Below are 18,380 nucleotides of genomic sequence, written 5' to 3' on the forward strand. Positions count from 1 at the left end.
ACTTATTTTGAATAAGTAATTACTTCACGACTGCAAGTGTGTGTGTGTGTGTGTGTGTGTGTGTGTGTGTGTGTGTGTGTGTGTGTGTGTGTATTTTGGATGTAATCTGGACATACTACATTTTAAATAATAAATTACATTAAAAATAATTTAAAAAAAAATGTTCCAGGGGTAAATTGCAATTTACAATAAATCAAATTAAATAGGCTAAGTGCTTCATGTGTCTTTGATTTCAAAGCAGTTTTGCTGAGTATACTCTGTGTTCTGTTATTAATAATTGATAATAATAGATGAATTCGGAAGAAACTACATACTACTCTTATTATTTTGCCATAGAAAGATATAGGGGAAATAGTAAATGTAGAATGCTAGCAGTTAGCATACAGTCTGGCTGCGTTTTGATGACGTCGTTGGCGTATTTTGGAGAGGGGTGGGGGCTTTTGTTTTGACAGCGATGTGTCCCGGAAGTGCTTCGCTGAGACTGCCAACATCACACACTCGGCTAGTTAGCGACCAGTGTGGCGATACTGCGGAAAAGGTGGCAAACTAGAAAAATGTTGCCTATTTAGGAACCAGCCTGTCATCAACCGCGGCCTGAGATCAGAGAAGCAGACCATGACAAGCGTTAACAAATCTGTTCATTTATGTGGTTATTCGCAGTCGCAGACTGATTGTCATGATTTTAGCCCTTGCTAAGCGTGACGTGATTCTGTGTGATTAAAGTTGAGATAATCGATCAGGTCAATGTACTAAGAGCTCCAAAACCGCCTTTACAGCAGATCGGCAGTGGATGTTCGTTTTTAATCGTGTGATTTGTAAAGGTATATGCAAACAACTTATATTAGCTAACCGGCTAATACACTGACTGGCACCAAACATCGACCGATTGCACAGGATTTGTTGTTAAACTCCTGGATCTCCAGCAGAAATGGATGACTTCAGCTCCATCAGTCTGCTGTCTCTGTCTATGCTAGTCGGTTGTTATGTGGCTGGAACTATTCCCTTGGCTGTTAACTTCTCTGAGGTGAGCTTGAACCCGAGAGTTGTCCACGTCTACAGTAGTTTATTTAGGACAGGTGTGCTCAGTATTCAGTGTGAGCTTCGGGGTGTTTGGTTCTCTGCAGAAGAAGATGTGTTTGGAAATGCAGACATCTATAATGTGAAGGTTTTCAGAAACAGGTTTGAGATTTGCATTGATCTTCAAATGCTCGAGCAACCCTGATATAAGCTTCCAACGGCAAATGGTCTTAAAAGCTTAAATGTTTAATGTTATATCAACTTAAAGTTTATATTGTGTAGACACGAGCTGTTTAACCTGCCACCCACGCGTGTTGTGTCTTAAAATGCAGTTCAGGTTGATTTTCTGGTTTTATGATCCACCAAAATGTGTTGATTTAGTTGCTAATACAGATAACTAAAAAGCGGGAGGCTGATAAAATGCTTATGTGAGTTTATACAGTATAAATAGCAGTATAATGTGCTCATACACGGAAATTATTATTATTATTTTTTTCATATAATAATTTTCTACTATTATTTTAATAGGTACACTATTATTTAGAAGGGGTCGTTCACCCAAAAATGAAAATTCTGTCATTTACTCACACGCATGTCGTTCCAAAACCTTAAGACTTTCATTCATCTTTGGAACACAACTGAAGATTTTTGTTATGAAATCTGACAGTTTTCTGTCCCTCCATTGACAACTACACAACTACACTTTGACGCTTCAAAAAGTGCATTAAGAGATCGTAAAAGTAATCCATATGAATTGAGCGGTTTACTCCAAATTTTCTGAAGAGACACGATCGCTTTATATGATGACCAGTTTTAATGTAGTCTTTTAGTCACACAAACATTCATCAACGATAAATCGAGCGTAACATGAGAATGAACCTCATTGGTTCTTGCTGAAGCTCAAACGTGCTGCGTAACACGAGAATGAACCTCATTGGTTCTTGCTGAAGCTCAAACGTGCTGCGTAACACGAGAATGAACCTCATTGGTTCTCGCACATCAAGCGAACATGCTTGAGCTTCTGTTTACCACCACAACTGATACGAGTTGATGAATGATTATATGAATAAAAGCCTACATTCAATCTGTTCATCATATAAAGCGATCGAGTGTCTTCAGAAAATTTGGACTTAACCACTCAATTCATATGGATTAGTTTTACAATCACTGAATTTCTGACTACGCGTCAAAGTAGTTGCGTATCTGCCAATGGAGGGACGGAAATCTCTGATTTCATCAAAAAGATCCTCATTTGTTTTCCGGAGATAAACCAAAGTCTTATTTGTTTCGAGCAACATGAGGGAGAGTATGCCTAATTAATGACAATTTAAATTTTTGGGTGAACTATCCCTTAAATATTGTTTGATGCTGATAATCTCAAAATGACTAAATATTAGGTAATTTATCAGCACGGCTATTATTTTGCTCTTTCACTATTGAGATATATGGTGGTTATAGCCTTTTTTGTGGACCCAGATGAAGTTTAGGTACAAATGAAGTTTATAATTCAGAAATGTGATTGTACCTGCATGCCTCTTCTGATGAATATATTTTCATGATATCCGGGTTATTGACATGAAGATGACCAATGTTAACCTCACACCTAAATACATAAAGTAGAGTTGGTTAGTCATGCTAACTGATTCTGTGATTCCTGTCCTGTCTCCAGGAGAAGCTGAAGTTGGTGACGGTGTTGGGAGCTGGGCTGTTGTGTGGCACGGCACTGGCTGTCATTATTCCAGAGGGAGTTCATGCCCTCTATGAGGAAATGTTGGAAGGTGATATTCAAGTTCACACTTCAGTTAATGCATTGATTCCTTTTCTTAATAATGCAGAATTAATATATATATCAAAGTTTTGGGCTGAGTTCTCCATGCGTAAATCCTAAACTGATATCTTGAAGTTTATGTGTGGTAGACATGCTACTTTAAATTATGAGTAGCTAGTAGCTTTACGATCTAGAGTAGTTAAACTATAGTCGAGCTAATTTTATATAAAAAAAAAAAATTATTGCTTCACTTTATACTAACAAAAAGTTTCTGGTTATTTTCTAGTTATCTATATCATTAAATGCATGTGATTTATAGAAATTCTAATTGAATTAGACCTGTATTATATCTGGCACAAAACAGCAAGGATTTTTGAATTAATTAATTGTAAAGGGGCTATAAGTAAGAATTTTCATGTAGCACTTTTTTTTTGGACGGCATGTAATGAAACTTAAAAAACAAGACCTTCTCCGACTTCGTAGGTTGTCTATGGAAGCCTGTAGACTCATTTTTATGTGAAGGAACATCAAAAGTATGTGACATTTACGTGTGCTCCCGAGAGCCTCTCTTCTGTTCAATGACACATGAAATGAGTGCTTATACAATGTTCAGGATAATGCCAAAATAAATACATTTTCTTTGACGTGAAATGTAAATATGTTATGCAAAGAAAATGGCTTCATTCAAACTATAGTCTCATGCAGCCAGATCTTTACAGTCTATAGTCTCAAATATACTTTATAATCAATCATATCAGAGTAATTTTAATTATGTCATCTGTCGACATGATGCCGGTGAATTGCAGAGCTGGTGCAAACATTTCATCATCTCTATGATCAGGTGCTTTCTTAAAGGGATAGTTCACCCAAAAATGAAAAATGTATCCTCATTTACATCCTCATGTTGTTCCAAATTTGTATGAGTTTCTTTCTTTTGATATTTTGAAGAATGTTGGTAGCCAGACAGTTTATTTAATTTAAAATATAAAAAAAATATTTTTAGGTGAACTGTCCCTTTAAAATATTGTAGCATTTAGCTGCACCACTAATTCACCATAACTGTGGTTAAGTTAGTAGTTCCCATACTCCTCATGTGTCCTCATCACTGATGTTATGTATGAACGACTTCTAAAGCTGTACTGGTTCCTGTTTTGGTGTAGGTGGGCACCACCATGGCCACGGGCAGGTGGAAACAGAGGTTTCTGATCCGAAGGTTGCAGAAGGAGTGGTGGGACCCAGCAGTGAACACAGCCACAGTCACGAGCAGCTCCACGCTTATATCGGCGTCTCTCTGGTGCTGGGCTTCGTCTTCATGCTGTTGGTGGATCAGATCGGCAGTGCTCACATGCACAACAGTGATGGTCCGTGTTGACACATTACAGTGGTATACGCTGATGGCATAATGTGTCTGAAACTGTTCTCTCCACACTTTTAGATCCAGAAGCAGCGAGGACTGCCAGCTCTAAAGTCACCACTACGCTTGGCTTGGTCGTCCATGCTGCAGGTAAAACTGATTGAAAAAAAAACTGGTAATGATACATCTTTAATTGAGAGATCCAAATGTGTTCTATGTAGTGTTTTTTTTTGTTTTTTTTTGGTAGCTTCAGATTGTAATTTTGTCATATTTGTAATACTGTATTGCTACTGGTCAAAAGTTTGGGAAAATTACGTGTTTTTCATGTTTTAAAAATAACTGGTTACTATTTGAATACATGTTAGATGTTATGCACTTCAAGGCTGCGTTTATTTGATAAAAAAAAATTACAAATACTAATATTCTGAAACATATGATAGTTTATGATAAATAACTGTTTTCTGGGTTTATATGCCATTACTCTAGTCTTAAGTAATATCTAATATGCTGATTTGGTTCTCAGTTGTTAGCAAATATATTGGTGCTCAATTATTAATAATGGTTCTCATTAATATCGATGTTGAAATCAGTTTTGGCTGCTTAATAAAAGTACTGTTTTTAACATTGATTAATAAAAATAATTATTTCTTGAGCAGCAAATCAGCAGAAGTAATCTGAAGTAATGATGCTGAAAATTCAGCTTTGCCTTCACAGGAAAAAATATATATTTCAAAATATTTTACAATAGAAAACAAATCTTTTAAATTGTAATAATATTTCACAATATTTCATTTTTTACTGTATTTTAATCAAATAGACTTCTTTCAAAAACATGAACAAATCTTAATTATTCCAATCTTTTGACCAGGAGTGTATATTCTGTGTTCTGTTAAATCTGACCAATAATCATATTTGATGTATCTGTTGGTCCAGCTGATGGTGTTGCTCTCGGAGCGGCTGCATCCACGTCTCAGACCAGCGTCCAGCTCATTGTGTTTGTGGCCATTATGTTGCATAAGGTACAGTCAACCTTAATGAATGAATGCACTTCTACTCCAGCTTGTGTATTTCTCTAGTGTTCTGTGATTATAGTAATGATAACTTGTTTCTAATTTGTATCGATTTGTTTAGAAAGACCTGCTGAATGACTAAATGTAAATGCAAGCGCCTTTCCAATTGTGTTTCCAAATAAATTCTCCAAATATTTCAGAACGTAAACACAATATATTTTAAATGAGTAAAAGCAAAATAGCATGACAGCCCAGTCTTCAGTGTCACATGATCCTTCAGAAATCATTCTAATATGCTGATTTGGTGCAAAACAAACAATTATTATTATTATTATTATTTATAATTATTTGATAAATTGAAGTTTCAAAAGAACAGTATATGTGGAATAGATTTTTTTTTTTTTTTTTTTTTTTTGACAATGTTAAATACTTTACTGTCATATTGATCAATTTAAAGGGGTGGTTGAATATGATTTGACTTTTCTAACTTTAGTTAGTGTGTAATGTTGTTGTTTGAGCATAAACAACATCTGCAAAGTTACAATGCTCAAAGTTCAAAGCAAAGGGAGATATTTGCTTTTAAAGAAATCAATTTTTAAGGACTACAACAAACGGCTGGTAGAGACTACACGAGCTTCCTCCCGGGTTAGTGACATCACCAACCCTAACATTTACATAAACCCCGCCCCCGGAACACGATTTATAGATTATCAAGACAGATTATGCTAATTAATGACTAGAAGATAACTACACATAAGCTACATAAATTCACCAACTAACCATTCAGAAATGTTGTCTACATGTTGTCACTTCTTCTTGAGTCTCTCCATCTTTCTGACTTCAGTTTGAACATAAAAGGCTAAATGTTTTTAAAATTTCTGTGCATGTCTGTGTGAGGTAAAAGGACATGAGCTCTTGAAGCTCCGCCCCCTGTGCTGGGAGCATCAGCTAATTTGCATTTAAAGGGACAGACACAGAAACGGTGCGTTTTTGCTCACCCTCAAAAAGTGACAACTTTAACATGCTGTATACAAATATCTGTGGGGTATTTTGAGCTTAAACTTCACATACACACTCTGGGGAGATCAAAGACTTATTTTACATCTTGTGAAAAGCATATTATACCACCCTTTTAAAGCATCCTTGCTGAGTAAAGTTATTCATTTCTTTCAACAACAACAAAACATCTTATTGACTGGCTATAAATCAATACAGCTATATTTTACATGATTTTATTTTTTATTTTTTTATGAACTGTGTAGCCTTATGAATGTGTTTCTTATGCACTGAAAATGTATTATACTGATTTAAATTTAAGTCTGTTTTCTATTATGCTATTTAATGTATTCCAGGCTCCTGCTGCATTTGGACTCGTCTCTTTCCTCATGCATGCGGGTTTAGAAAGAAACCGGATCCGGAAACATCTATTAGTCTTTGCCTTGGCTGCCCCTGTTTTGGCCATGCTCACCTACGTAGGACTCAGTCAGGTATGTTCAAGTATTAAAATAAAGCAGACAGTATTTGTTAGCCTTGTTAGTGTCAATTTGATAAAGACAATATCTGCATAACATTTGAACTAGGTTAAAACAAAGACTTTAGAAATACAACGACTCAAATTACTATGAATGGGAGAATATGGCGGAATAAGTCCTACATTCTAAATAAAAGAGCCAATCGCCAGTTAGTAAAGTCATTGGCCGTTTCTCAATTTGCATCATTGTGTTCTCGTTCTACATCATTATCAACCATTGAAGTTCAATTCCTATACTCAAGAACGCTAGTACAGACGCATATAGTACCCGGATGTGTTCTTGGCTAGTTCACCCAAAAATGAAAATCTTGTCATCATTTACTAGGGCTGGGTAAAAAATTATTGATTTCTCGATTTTAATCGATTCTCATTTTTACGAACCGATATCGATTCTTAAATCCCAAGAATCGATTAGTCATCCTGTTTTCATTTGATGAATGAATGTAAGATTGTAGCATGCATCCCATCCAATAAATCACAATAATCTTTGTGCTTTGTAACTATTGATATGAAACAAAGTCTCAGATTTCAAATTACGTCCATTTTCTTGCGAATTTCAAAAACATAAGTACCGTTTTGGCGCTGTGGCGTGAGATCGCTCTGGCTCAGCTCAAGAGAAGAAGCAGCGAATATCTTCTCTTTCGCCTTAATAATATCAGTTACTGCATGAAATAAGCATGAATGAGCATCTGAAAGTGTGTTAAAAGATAGAGTACAACTTATCCGTATCATGTCACATGGAATCGCTCAATCAGTGTTTCAACCGTGGAAAGACGTCAGTAAAACAGCTTGTAAACAATTTCATGTAACGTCACATTTACCTCAGAAAAACCATATCCAGCGACCATAGTCAGTTAGTCAGCCAGAAAAAGAGGAGAGTGGAGGATTTCACTAAATATATGCACCATAGTACAGATTCATTATCATTTTTAATGTTGCATGTTTTAATAAATCTGGCAGGTTTTTATGACAGCCACCATTTAAATGTTTATATTTCATATAATTTTATTATTATAAAATAAATAAGTGTAATTTAAGTGTTTGTATACAGATCAGTTAATTTTTACCTTCAATATTATAGTAGGCTAATGAAGTCAATGGCTACCATCAACTGTCTGGTTACCAACATTCTTCATTTTCATTTTTGGGTGAACCATCCCTTTAATTCAGATTCCTGTTGCAAGCTCGCAAATATGTGATGACAAGTAAACATTTGTCATTTTGTTTTGCTTAATCTCAATAAAGTGATAAAGACCTGGAGAAAGCCTGCAGTGTTTTAATTCATTTGACAATGTCGAGATTCTTTTCAAAATGCCGAGCACAAGTAACATTAAAACATACATACTCGTTTTCAGAAAAACATGTGTTAAAATAAAACAACATAAAATAATATGAAAATAGTGACTATAATAATATGAAATAAATGTTTTAATAGGTTATTTTTAATATTACAAATTGCCTCTAAAACAAAACAATTCAGACACTAATTATTTAAATATGTGCTGAGTTGGCAAATCGTTTTTTTTTTTTTTTTGTGCTAACATTTTTTTTATTTTTTATTAATTACCCTGTAATGGCACAATAACTAATAAAACTTCAGATGCTTCACCAGGGTTACATAACAACCATGGAGGCCCACGCTATGTTTTTCAGATTCGCCGCAGGCATCCCACATCCCATCGCCATGGGAACAGCTGAGGTGGCAGAGTGGAGATTACTCACCTCTTGCTCCCCTGCTGTGAAACGCCCCATTTCTCTTTCTTTAGACTGCCTGGAAATCACTGAGATGCAGTGCCATTTCTACCGCTGGGACGCCAACGATCATCCCTGTAACAATCATGAATATTTAATGTTCACCAAAAAAAACGTTTCCACCTCTCTGACTGTGTCCTAGATTCACCCTTTATCTAAAGGCCCTGATGTGCTTCGAGCGAAATCGAAGAACAAACTGCTGTGACGTCGTTTCGGACAAAATCAGGCCAAAACAAAGTTCCAGACTTTGGCAAGCTGTTTCGAACTCTCAAAACAAACCCCAAACGAAGTTCGTTTTGGCCTGATTTAGTTGAAAATGACGTCACAGCAGTTCGTTCTTTGGTTTCGCTTGAAGTATCTCAGTGCCTTTATAATAGAAAATGAAGTTGTACTTATGAAAAAGTGTCCGTCACTCGTTTAATACAGTAAAGCTGCTTGATTTTAAGCAATCTATTGTATAAAGTGTAGGGATGCACAATATATTGGCCACCATATTGGTATCGTCTGATACATGTACATTTTTAATGTTATCATTATCGGCCCAATAAGAAATTTTGGTTGATATATTAATGCCGATAAATAATGGATTATCTCCTTCAGTTGAGATACTTCAGATACGCACTGTTCGCCTTGATGGTTTTGAATTGCTTGAAATAGGATTGAAATCACTTCAAAAATTTAAATATGGTCAAGTACAACATGCAGTGCAAGTCCGTCAAATAGGCTACATAAAATCATAATGAGAACATTATAATTATGTGTTTGGGACATGGCTTTTAATGGTGAGACTTTTGTTTTTGTAATCAGGCTCTCAAAAATTATATAAAAATGTAGATTTGGATTTATCTGGCAAATATATCGGTTATCAGCTTTCAAATAAAACAAATGTTCGTATCGGTGCATCCCTAATAAAGTACTATATAAATAAACGTGACGTGACTTTACTAGAGTGCCGAATTGCAGAGCTCGTGCAAACATCCACGTTGCTATGATCATACGCTTTTCTTATGCTTTATTGAGAAAAATGCTTGTTGTTTTCACAATTTGGTTGTTTATTTTGTTATTAGAGGAAAGCGTGCAGCACATATTTACATATTCATCTAAACGACGCTCTCAGCAGTGTTGGCGGCATCGGATGTTTGCTAACATGTTGTTGTCGGGATAATTCCGGTTCTCGTGGCTACGCAGACGCGACAAAAAATGTCTGTATTATAAATTTTAAGGCCAGACGAGTAGTTTATTGAGGGTTGATTTGTAAAGGACTACACGCCTGCGCACATACATATTCAAACACGCATACCTATAGACTAAACACGTGATGCACATGTGCGCGACGTCTGCATTTTCACGGGTTTGTGTTTTTGAGGTTTGCGCAGAGATAACGGATAATCGTTTGCACCTTCGAACCTATTTCAGGGAATGCGTTCTGGAGACACAGGCACTGTTTTGTGCGGATGGGCGGCCGGAGCGCGTTAAGGGTTTTCCTGTTAGAACCCTAAATGAATAACTAAAGATCTTCGCAACGGAAGTGAATCAATCAATCAAAAACTAACTTTAGCTGGACAATAACTTTATCCTAGAGCTGTTGTAAAGCCTAAACAATCTGTTACGGTAATTTCCTATTATCACTGTAATGGTGCGTTCACACCGGACGCGCATAGCGCGTCAGGCGCGAGTGATTTCAATGTTAAGTCAATGCAAAGACGCGTTACGCGCGTAAAAAATTCCTGCGGCGCGAATGAGGCGTAGAGCGCGGCGCGGTAGACGCGAATACGCCTTATTCGCACGTCAAGTTCGCGCGAATTGAGCGTCTGGCGCGTTAAGCGCGTTACGCGCTAATGATTTTATTAGTGCTATTTGTGCATTCACGCGTTTGACGTGAATTCGCGTCTGCCGCCCGAGTTGAAAAATCTTTTTCCGAGTTGAAAACTTCTGCGTCAATTCGCGCCGCGTTAACCAATCAGGAGCCTGCTTGCTGCTGTCACGTGGTGAAGTGACAGTTTATAATGTTATTTTATGTTTGGCCTCAATAAATTATTTTGTAATATGACTAAATGCACAACAAAGCAAATCTTTCACATAAAAACTCGATTTCAATATATGAGAGATACTCATTTTGTATTGAATGCTATTTATTCCATATCTATTCTAGATTATATGAAACATTATTATTCTAATGTAAAGACAACAAACACAATTTAGTGTATAAAAACAAAAATCACAGGACAGGTTTCACTTTTGGAGGCTGGCTCCATTTATTATCAAAACAAAAATAAATGACAGATTAGGTGGGTGCGGGCGAGGGTGAACCTTGCGCCGGGCTGTAGAGCGCGGGCTCGTCAGGCAGCGACCACTCGAGGCCGAGGCCTTACGGCCTACGCTGTCCTCGTCAGCGTCCTCACCGTTAGGTCCACCAAACCTAGCTCCTGGAGCAAATTGTGAAACTCCTGAAACCCTCTGGGGGGTCTGGTGGACCCGAGTACAGCGACGATGTCCCCTACACAGCTGTTTCTGCTCTCCAGAGCGGTGACTCTCTCGATTAATGCTAATGCTCGATAAACATCTAAAAAAGATGGCCGCCAACGGGTTTCGAAACTTTCGCCTCTGACGCGCGTATATTTCGCTTCAAACTTTTGTTTTTACGCGCGTCAATTTCGCTCTTGACACGCGAATTAACACAAAGTGGTCAAGCGTCAAACTAGACACGGCAGGCGCGAATTTGACGCGCTATTCGCGTCAGGTGTGAACGCAGCATAAAGCTGCTTTGAAACAATCCATATTGTTAAAAGCGCTATATAAATGAAGGTGACTTGACTTCACTTATATTGGGCCTTGACACTTTTCCTCTTCTTCTATCCAGAGCAGTAAAGAGGCGCTCTCTGACGTCAACGCCACCGGTGTGGCCATGCTGTTCTCCGCCGGCACCTTCCTGTACGTGGCTACGGTGCACGTCCTCCCGGAAGTGGGCGGCATGGGCGGCCACAGCCACTCGCCCGGGGCCAGCGCGGGGAAAGGACTGAGCAAAGTGGAGGTTGGAGCTCTGGTTCTCGGCTGTCTGATACCTCTAGTGCTGTCCATCGGACACCAGCACTAGTGTTCTTCACTTCAAGCCACAGGTCGGAAAAGTGCGAATTGAACTCTGAACAGCTTTGGCCAAACAACAACCTCACAGAAGTGGTTTGAATCATGCCTCTGTCAGTTTATTCAAGTCGGTGGTTGGAGTGAACGCAGGAACTTTTGCAGTCGGGAATGGGATTTGAGGACATCAGGAATGGGCTGCCCTGCTGCTCCACAAAACACTGTGACTGACAGCTCACGATGACCATACACAAATAAAAGCGATCAAGTGTCCAACTCTTCATTTAATTTTTTCTTTCTTCAGTGGTGCTTGTTTAAAAGAATCTGTTGTGGTTGGGTAGTCATGTTTGCTTTAAATTTGCTATTCTTTTTTGGTTTTAATATGGAATATATGTTCATGGGTCTTTTAAATGATGAACTGGCACAGTTGTGCTCATTTACAAAAATGTAAAGTTTTGATACTTTACAAACATACTAAAATTCATTGGCCCAGAGTAATTATTTTAAGTTTATTTACCCCCTCTTTTGCACATATCATAATAATGAGATGACAATATTCCATTAATATGATTAATATGGGAACATACACTGGGCTACTTGGTTACTGCTAAATTTAAACTAGTTTCATCATGTATATGGTTATTCGACAAATATGAAATAAGGTTCTTTTTCAAATGTCCAAAGGTTTAGCGGATGAACACATTGTTCTGTTGAGTTCAGTGCATGTACAGCATTATTATTTGACTATTATTGGATCCTGATTGGTTGTTTAATCCTGGAAAGAAGGATCTCATTGGTCAGTCAGATGTTTTGTACCGTGATGCTTGCTCAGAGCAGAGCCTGTGTACTGTAAATATGTATTCTCTGTATAAATGACAAAAAAAAGACCCATGTTTGACACCATGTTCTCCAGAGTAGTTTTTAGTCTCATTTTAGCTTCTGTAATCGGTGGGAGAGAAAGATCGATTTTAAATTAATGACATTAAAGGTCCATTTTTGTTCTTTGTCTTAACCGAAGGGAATTTGAGGTCAGTTGGGAAGATTATATGGTGGATTTCTGTTTTGGCAACCTGAAGGTTTTGCACTTGATGAAGAAGTGATCCTTGAGCTGGAACGCTGCTGTGTTTCATCACCAAGCTATTTTTAAGGTTGCCTCTGAAGCTTGATTAGGAAAGCATTAAGAGGTAAACTGGGACTCCAGCAACATCATGGTCCTGGTTTACAAAGTGTTGCATTCTTGCTCTGAAAAAATGATAGTTAAAGTCTTATGTGAAAGCTGTGTTTTAATGCATTTAGCTCTCTAGCGCCCTCATCTTACTGTAGTGCAAAAGTGCAGCATCAATCTCAAATTGTGGAAGATATCCAGATGAAAGAGACTTCACGCTGATTTGTAGAAAGGACTCCTCTGAAAGGGAAAATGCGAATCTTACAGTGACCTCCTCCTTGAGACTTGGCATGGATATGTAATTTAACTGAATGTTGATTGGTTAGGTGAAATGTTGTGCCATACTGACTTATTTTGACTGATTCTTCTCCCACAGCTCAGCTGTTGCCGAGTCTGGGTAGGAAGGGTGATTGTATTGGGGATGGAGATTTTACAATGAAGCGGAAACATGATGAATTCAGTTTTGGGGCTTTTATGTGATCATTCCACAAGAGGAGTACATGCCTTATTTTTCTCGCAATTGTTTAACTTAAAATGGTTGCAAAAGTCTTTGTTCATGATTTGAATAAACTTATTTTCTTTTTTAATGGATGCAAGTCGTACTACGTACCTTATTTTGCCTGTCTAAGAACATTTGGAATTGCATTGAGAAATATTTTCACTTTGTGAATTAATAAAGCAAATAAATGAGCGATGAGTAATCATTTAAAAAACAATTTTGCCATTTAATTCTCATTTATTTGGATAGGGCTTTTCACACAGTTACTGTCCGGTAATTAAGAACAGGCACGCATTATGGATTTTGACAGCAATCTGGGACATTTTTTTTACTTTTAGTGATTTCACATTGAAGTTCAGAAATATTACTCCAGTTTTGATTAGACTATTCAATTAGCTGAAATAAAATAATATAATATATGAGCAATATTACTCGAGTAGGAGTGTGATATGGCTCTATATCAGCACGTCTGTGATTAGGCCATAAGCATTATAAGTTATATAAAGAAGTTTGCACGATAAGTACAGAAGCAGCGCTAGTTAGTACAGGATTTAAGTTAAAGGTTATGCCCCTTTTTAAGTTTTATCTCAAAATACCCCATAGATCATTTATTACACCATGTTGTATATGGCAATTTTTGAGTGGAAGGAAAAACATGTTGTTTTCGTGCATGTGTCTTTAAATGCAAATGAGCTGCTGCTCCCCACCACACTTTCCAGAAGTGGGCGGAGCCTTTACAGCTCGTGCCTCAGATACTCTTCCAAAAACTAACAAAGCATCTGTTTTGTTTTGATTATATTCTCTTTTGCGTCACTCTCACGTGACGTTGCAGTTCTTCATCATCATGAAAGTTTATTATCTGCATGTGTTTTAAAGCCATATCAGTCTAAACTTCTGATATATGGTTTTCTGAGCGCAAATATCCGAAGCACACACAGAAAGCTGGCTGTCAGGGGACGCATCGTGAGTATTAAACTAGTTCTCTTACACGTCTTATTGGGCTTAAACTGTCAAATACACACAATGTTATGTCAAAGCACCAAAGTTCACATACACACAGTCGGTTATGTCTGTGAACGTAAACAGCAAGTAAAAAAGTTGCATGTGTAAATTAGATCTTTATTAAAATTTAAGCAGCGTAATTTGCAGGACCTACTATGCTGTTAACATGAATCAAGGAACAAAGAAAAACAGAAAATCACTCACTGCTCTTGACTGAATAACTTATAGCTTTAATAAGGATACATTTCTTACTTGAATCAGAGAAAGTCTAATGAGGGGAGAAATGCCACTCAATAAACTTCCGGTTGCAATTCCACTCTTGTTCCATATGAGGGCGCTCACAGGACGAGTGCAGAATGAATGGAGGTCTATGGCGCTATACCCATAGACAGTATAAGAAATGGACAGAGTCATCTCATTGGAACTCAATTGAGACAAGTGAAGCCCATTTTCAGCGATTTTTTAGGACTTCCGTTCCTGACGCGCAGACTCAAACTGAGCTTGACGACGTAGATGTGACGTGAGCAACCCGTCTGTCTTCTAGTGGCTGTGGCATGAGAAATCTGAATCATTCCCTTCCGAATCTTGCAGAGATGGAGAGCGTGAGTAGGAGGTATCCACGAGCTAGGAGCAGGAGAAACTTTTGCTAGGTATTCTGATTAATTACTTTGTCAATTTGCCTCCACGTCTCCCCGATTGCCCGCGAGCTTCTCCTCCTGTCAATACGGTAATCTCTCTACTGTGCGACAGAGAGACGCGTGGTTATGACGCAATCGTTAGCCTACTTTTACAAAAACTGTTTTTACGGGGCCATAACGTAAGCTACAAGGTAATGGAGCATTTTATACATTGTCGTGTTTCTTTAGAAATAAATAATGGACAAATGGAGTCTTCAAACGCCTCAGATGTAAAGTTATTTGCTGTCAAAGTGACGCCAAAATGAATGGGAGTCAATGGGATGCTAACAGCAGGTGAAGTTCTGCTACAAGATGGTGGCACGCGGCCGGCTTCAACTTCCGGTCGACTTCCTTCCCGCTTGGCTATACCCCTCAAAATCCACTTTTCTCAGGATATAATTTTTTGTCTAGTAATTTGAATGTTGTTTTCGAAAGGGGATGCAAAGAAATGACACATTGCTTGGTGTTAGATTTTTTAGAGTCACTTATTTGCTTTAAAAAGTCTTTCAAAATGTCAATGACATCATACACATCGTACGACCAGAGATACTGCTTTACGGCAATCCTTCAGTCACTTTGAGAGACTTTCTTTTCTCTCGAGGCATCGACAACACAGCTGACACAGGTAAATACACAACACAGCTGACACAGGTAAATACACAACACAGCTGACACAGGTAAATACACAACACAGCTGACACAGGTAAATACACAACACAGCTGACACAGGTAAATACACGTGCTAGATGAGTTTTTGTTTTGTTTGTTTCTGGTCCCGCTTCGGATGCCACGATGCCATCAAGCGGTATCTCTGGTCGTATAATCAGTCCTTCACTGACCAATCAGCGTTCATTAGCAGAATGCTAGCGTGTTTTGGGCAACAACAACTCAACCTGTAAGAAATCGAAAGGACAAAAGTACTCGTTCATTCAACTTTCGACCTATAACCCATGTTGAACTTGCAAAACCTACAATCAAATCTGAGATTTCTCAACGGCAATCGGGTGAAAGAGACAAATTTAGCCGTCTAGACCCATTGACTCACATTCATTTTGCACTCATAGCGAGCGCCCCCAGTGGAACTCTGATTGGATTTGGAACTACAACCAATAGGACTTAATAGGGCGTTGGAGTGAACAGGCTTTCCGTAGACGGGCTTTGCTTGAATGCTGCTGTTGAGGAGATAAACATGGCGGATGGTGTACACCTCACTTAGGGCGGAGTCTATGCTAATAAGGCAGAGTCCATCCGCAGTCGTGGGTGGGGCCTAATATTTGTGACATCACAAAAACTAGAATCTACAAATGCCTTGTTCTGAGGCACTGCTTATGATTTATGGGGATTTAAAAAGAGGAGTGGGTGGATTTTTACCATTATGGGTGGTTGTGAACACACACTGGCAACACACGAACAACACATTTCCAAATAGGCTCACTGTCTACATATAAACCACGTATTTGAGGTTTAAACAACTACATTCTAGCATAAAAAACAATAACAGAAGTATTTTTTAAATTATAGTGGGTTTGTTCTTCTGCCATTGACGCTCGCTGTGAGAAATGCAGCCAGTATAGATCCGGCAGAAACAAGCGGAGTGATACAAATTGTGAAACGTTTTCTGTGTGATAGGCTATTAGTATAAAAAATAGACTTGGTTGTTCAAATCATTTCAACTTAAATTACATTATACACTTAAAAAATGTGTTGAATCTTGTATAAAAAAAACAAAAAAACTAAAAAACAACAATTTATTAACTTAATTTGATGAGCTAAATCAATGTAAAAACATATGTTGTCAACATATTGATCATATAATTTTTTACAGAATATCAAATGAATGTAAATGGCTCTAAGCCAATCAGATTCAAGAACCAGAACTATTGTATAATATAATATAATATAATTAATATAACATAATAACATAACATAACATAACATAATATAATATAATATAATATAATATAATATAATATAATATAATATAATATAATATAATAAATATAAAATCCAAACAGTGAAAAATAATGTGAAAATAATTTATATCAATTATTACACAAATTACAACTTAAGTATACAAGTCATGCCTGTGTTGTGGCATAATTTCCATACATAATAATATTATAAGCTTCTGCTAAATGTATACTTGTAGTGTGAAATGACATACAACACAATATAACAATGTACAATATTAAGTTTCCTGCTTTTAGATCCCACACATTTCTGCTTTACAGTCAATGTGAATTTTGCTTTTCAAATTGAAATTATGCTCTGTGGTAATCGACAGCATCTGTGTGACTTACATTTTAACTTGCTTTAAACCAAGAACATTCCTTTAAGATGTACAGCACTATGCAAATAACAAGGTTTAAGCTGTAAACCTTTAGTCCATGTGTAAAGTCACAGATTAAGTGTTATTAAATATAAATCCACTGCATATTAAAGCTGTGTTAACTGTCTAGGATACATAATCCCTGATCCATTAGGAAACTACATGCTCATAAACATATGTTCAATGGTGGATAAGATGAAACGCTGTAAACATGGCAGATTTACGAGCATATAGATCCATAATGTGTTTGATAAAGCTGTTTGAAAAAGGAATACATCTGTATTCATAACACTTACACACACAAACACACCAAATGGCTCTTTAGCCGATTAATCTGTCTGTGAAATTGGACAGATTGCTCTATTATGTAAGAAGAACAATGTCTAAAATCTCCTTTCCCCACCTGTCTAAGGTTATTTATGGTAAATATAAGAAAATTTGTCCCTGTGGACTTTTAGAAAATAAACTTGTTAAAAATATTAAAAATATTTTACTTCTCTTTCTAGTTGGCCCACCTGTCCAACAATGGATATACATTAATCAGCATATTATAATTATTTCTGAAGGATAATGTGACACTGAAGACTGGAGTAATGATGATAATGAAAATTAAGCTTTGATCACCGAAAAAACTGTTAATTTAAATTGGAATATTTCCCAATATTACTATGTGTGTGTAATATAGGAATACAATAGAGTATAGGAATTGAACTTCAATGGTTGATAATGGTGTGTGTGTGTGTGGGTGTGTGTGTGTGTGTGTGTGTGTGTGTGTGTGTGTGTGTGTGTGTGTGTGTGTGTGTGTGTGTGTGTGTGTGTGTGTGTGTGTGTGTGTGTGTGTGTGTGTGTGTGTGTGTGTGTGTGTGTGTGTGTGTGTGTGTGTGTGTGTGTGTGTGTGTGTGTGTGTGTGTGTGTGTATATACCAACGTATATAGTTCCAACGTCATAAGTGAGATAATCCATAATAGCATTTCCCTTCAAAATACTGCATTGACGTCCTTCAGATTAAAAAATAAAAAAACACACACACTCTTTCCTAAAGCCTCTTGGTCTAACCCTCTCATATCTATTCCTCCCTCCCTCTCTGATTCTATTTCCACACTGTCCAGTACCAGCTGATGTCACTATATTGGCAGATACATCATTCCACGTCGCTGAATGACCGGAGGATATCATCACAGACTTTGCCTGATTCAGT

The 18,380-nt window shown here is 37.4% G+C and overlaps 1 protein-coding gene across 1 annotated transcript; it reads left to right on the forward strand.

Moving 5' to 3' along the window:
* Positions 1–464: 464 nt before the first annotated feature.
* On the forward strand, positions 465–13,266 carry slc39a9 (solute carrier family 39 member 9). Its single transcript, XM_082143868.1, has 7 exons — positions 465–1,024; positions 2,687–2,795; positions 3,946–4,146; positions 4,221–4,289; positions 5,073–5,158; positions 6,502–6,636; positions 11,293–13,266. Exons 1-7 carry the CDS (start codon positions 929–931, stop codon positions 11,524–11,526), a joined length of 930 nt encoding a protein of 309 aa, XP_081999994.1. The 5' UTR covers positions 465–928; the 3' UTR covers positions 11,527–13,266.
* The last annotated feature ends 5,114 nt before the right edge of the window (positions 13,267–18,380 follow it).

This window comes from Leuciscus leuciscus (genome assembly GCF_965113295.1).
Source record: "Leuciscus leuciscus genome assembly, chromosome: 17".
NCBI classification, from domain to species: Eukaryota; Metazoa; Chordata; class Actinopteri; order Cypriniformes; family Leuciscidae; genus Leuciscus; species Leuciscus leuciscus.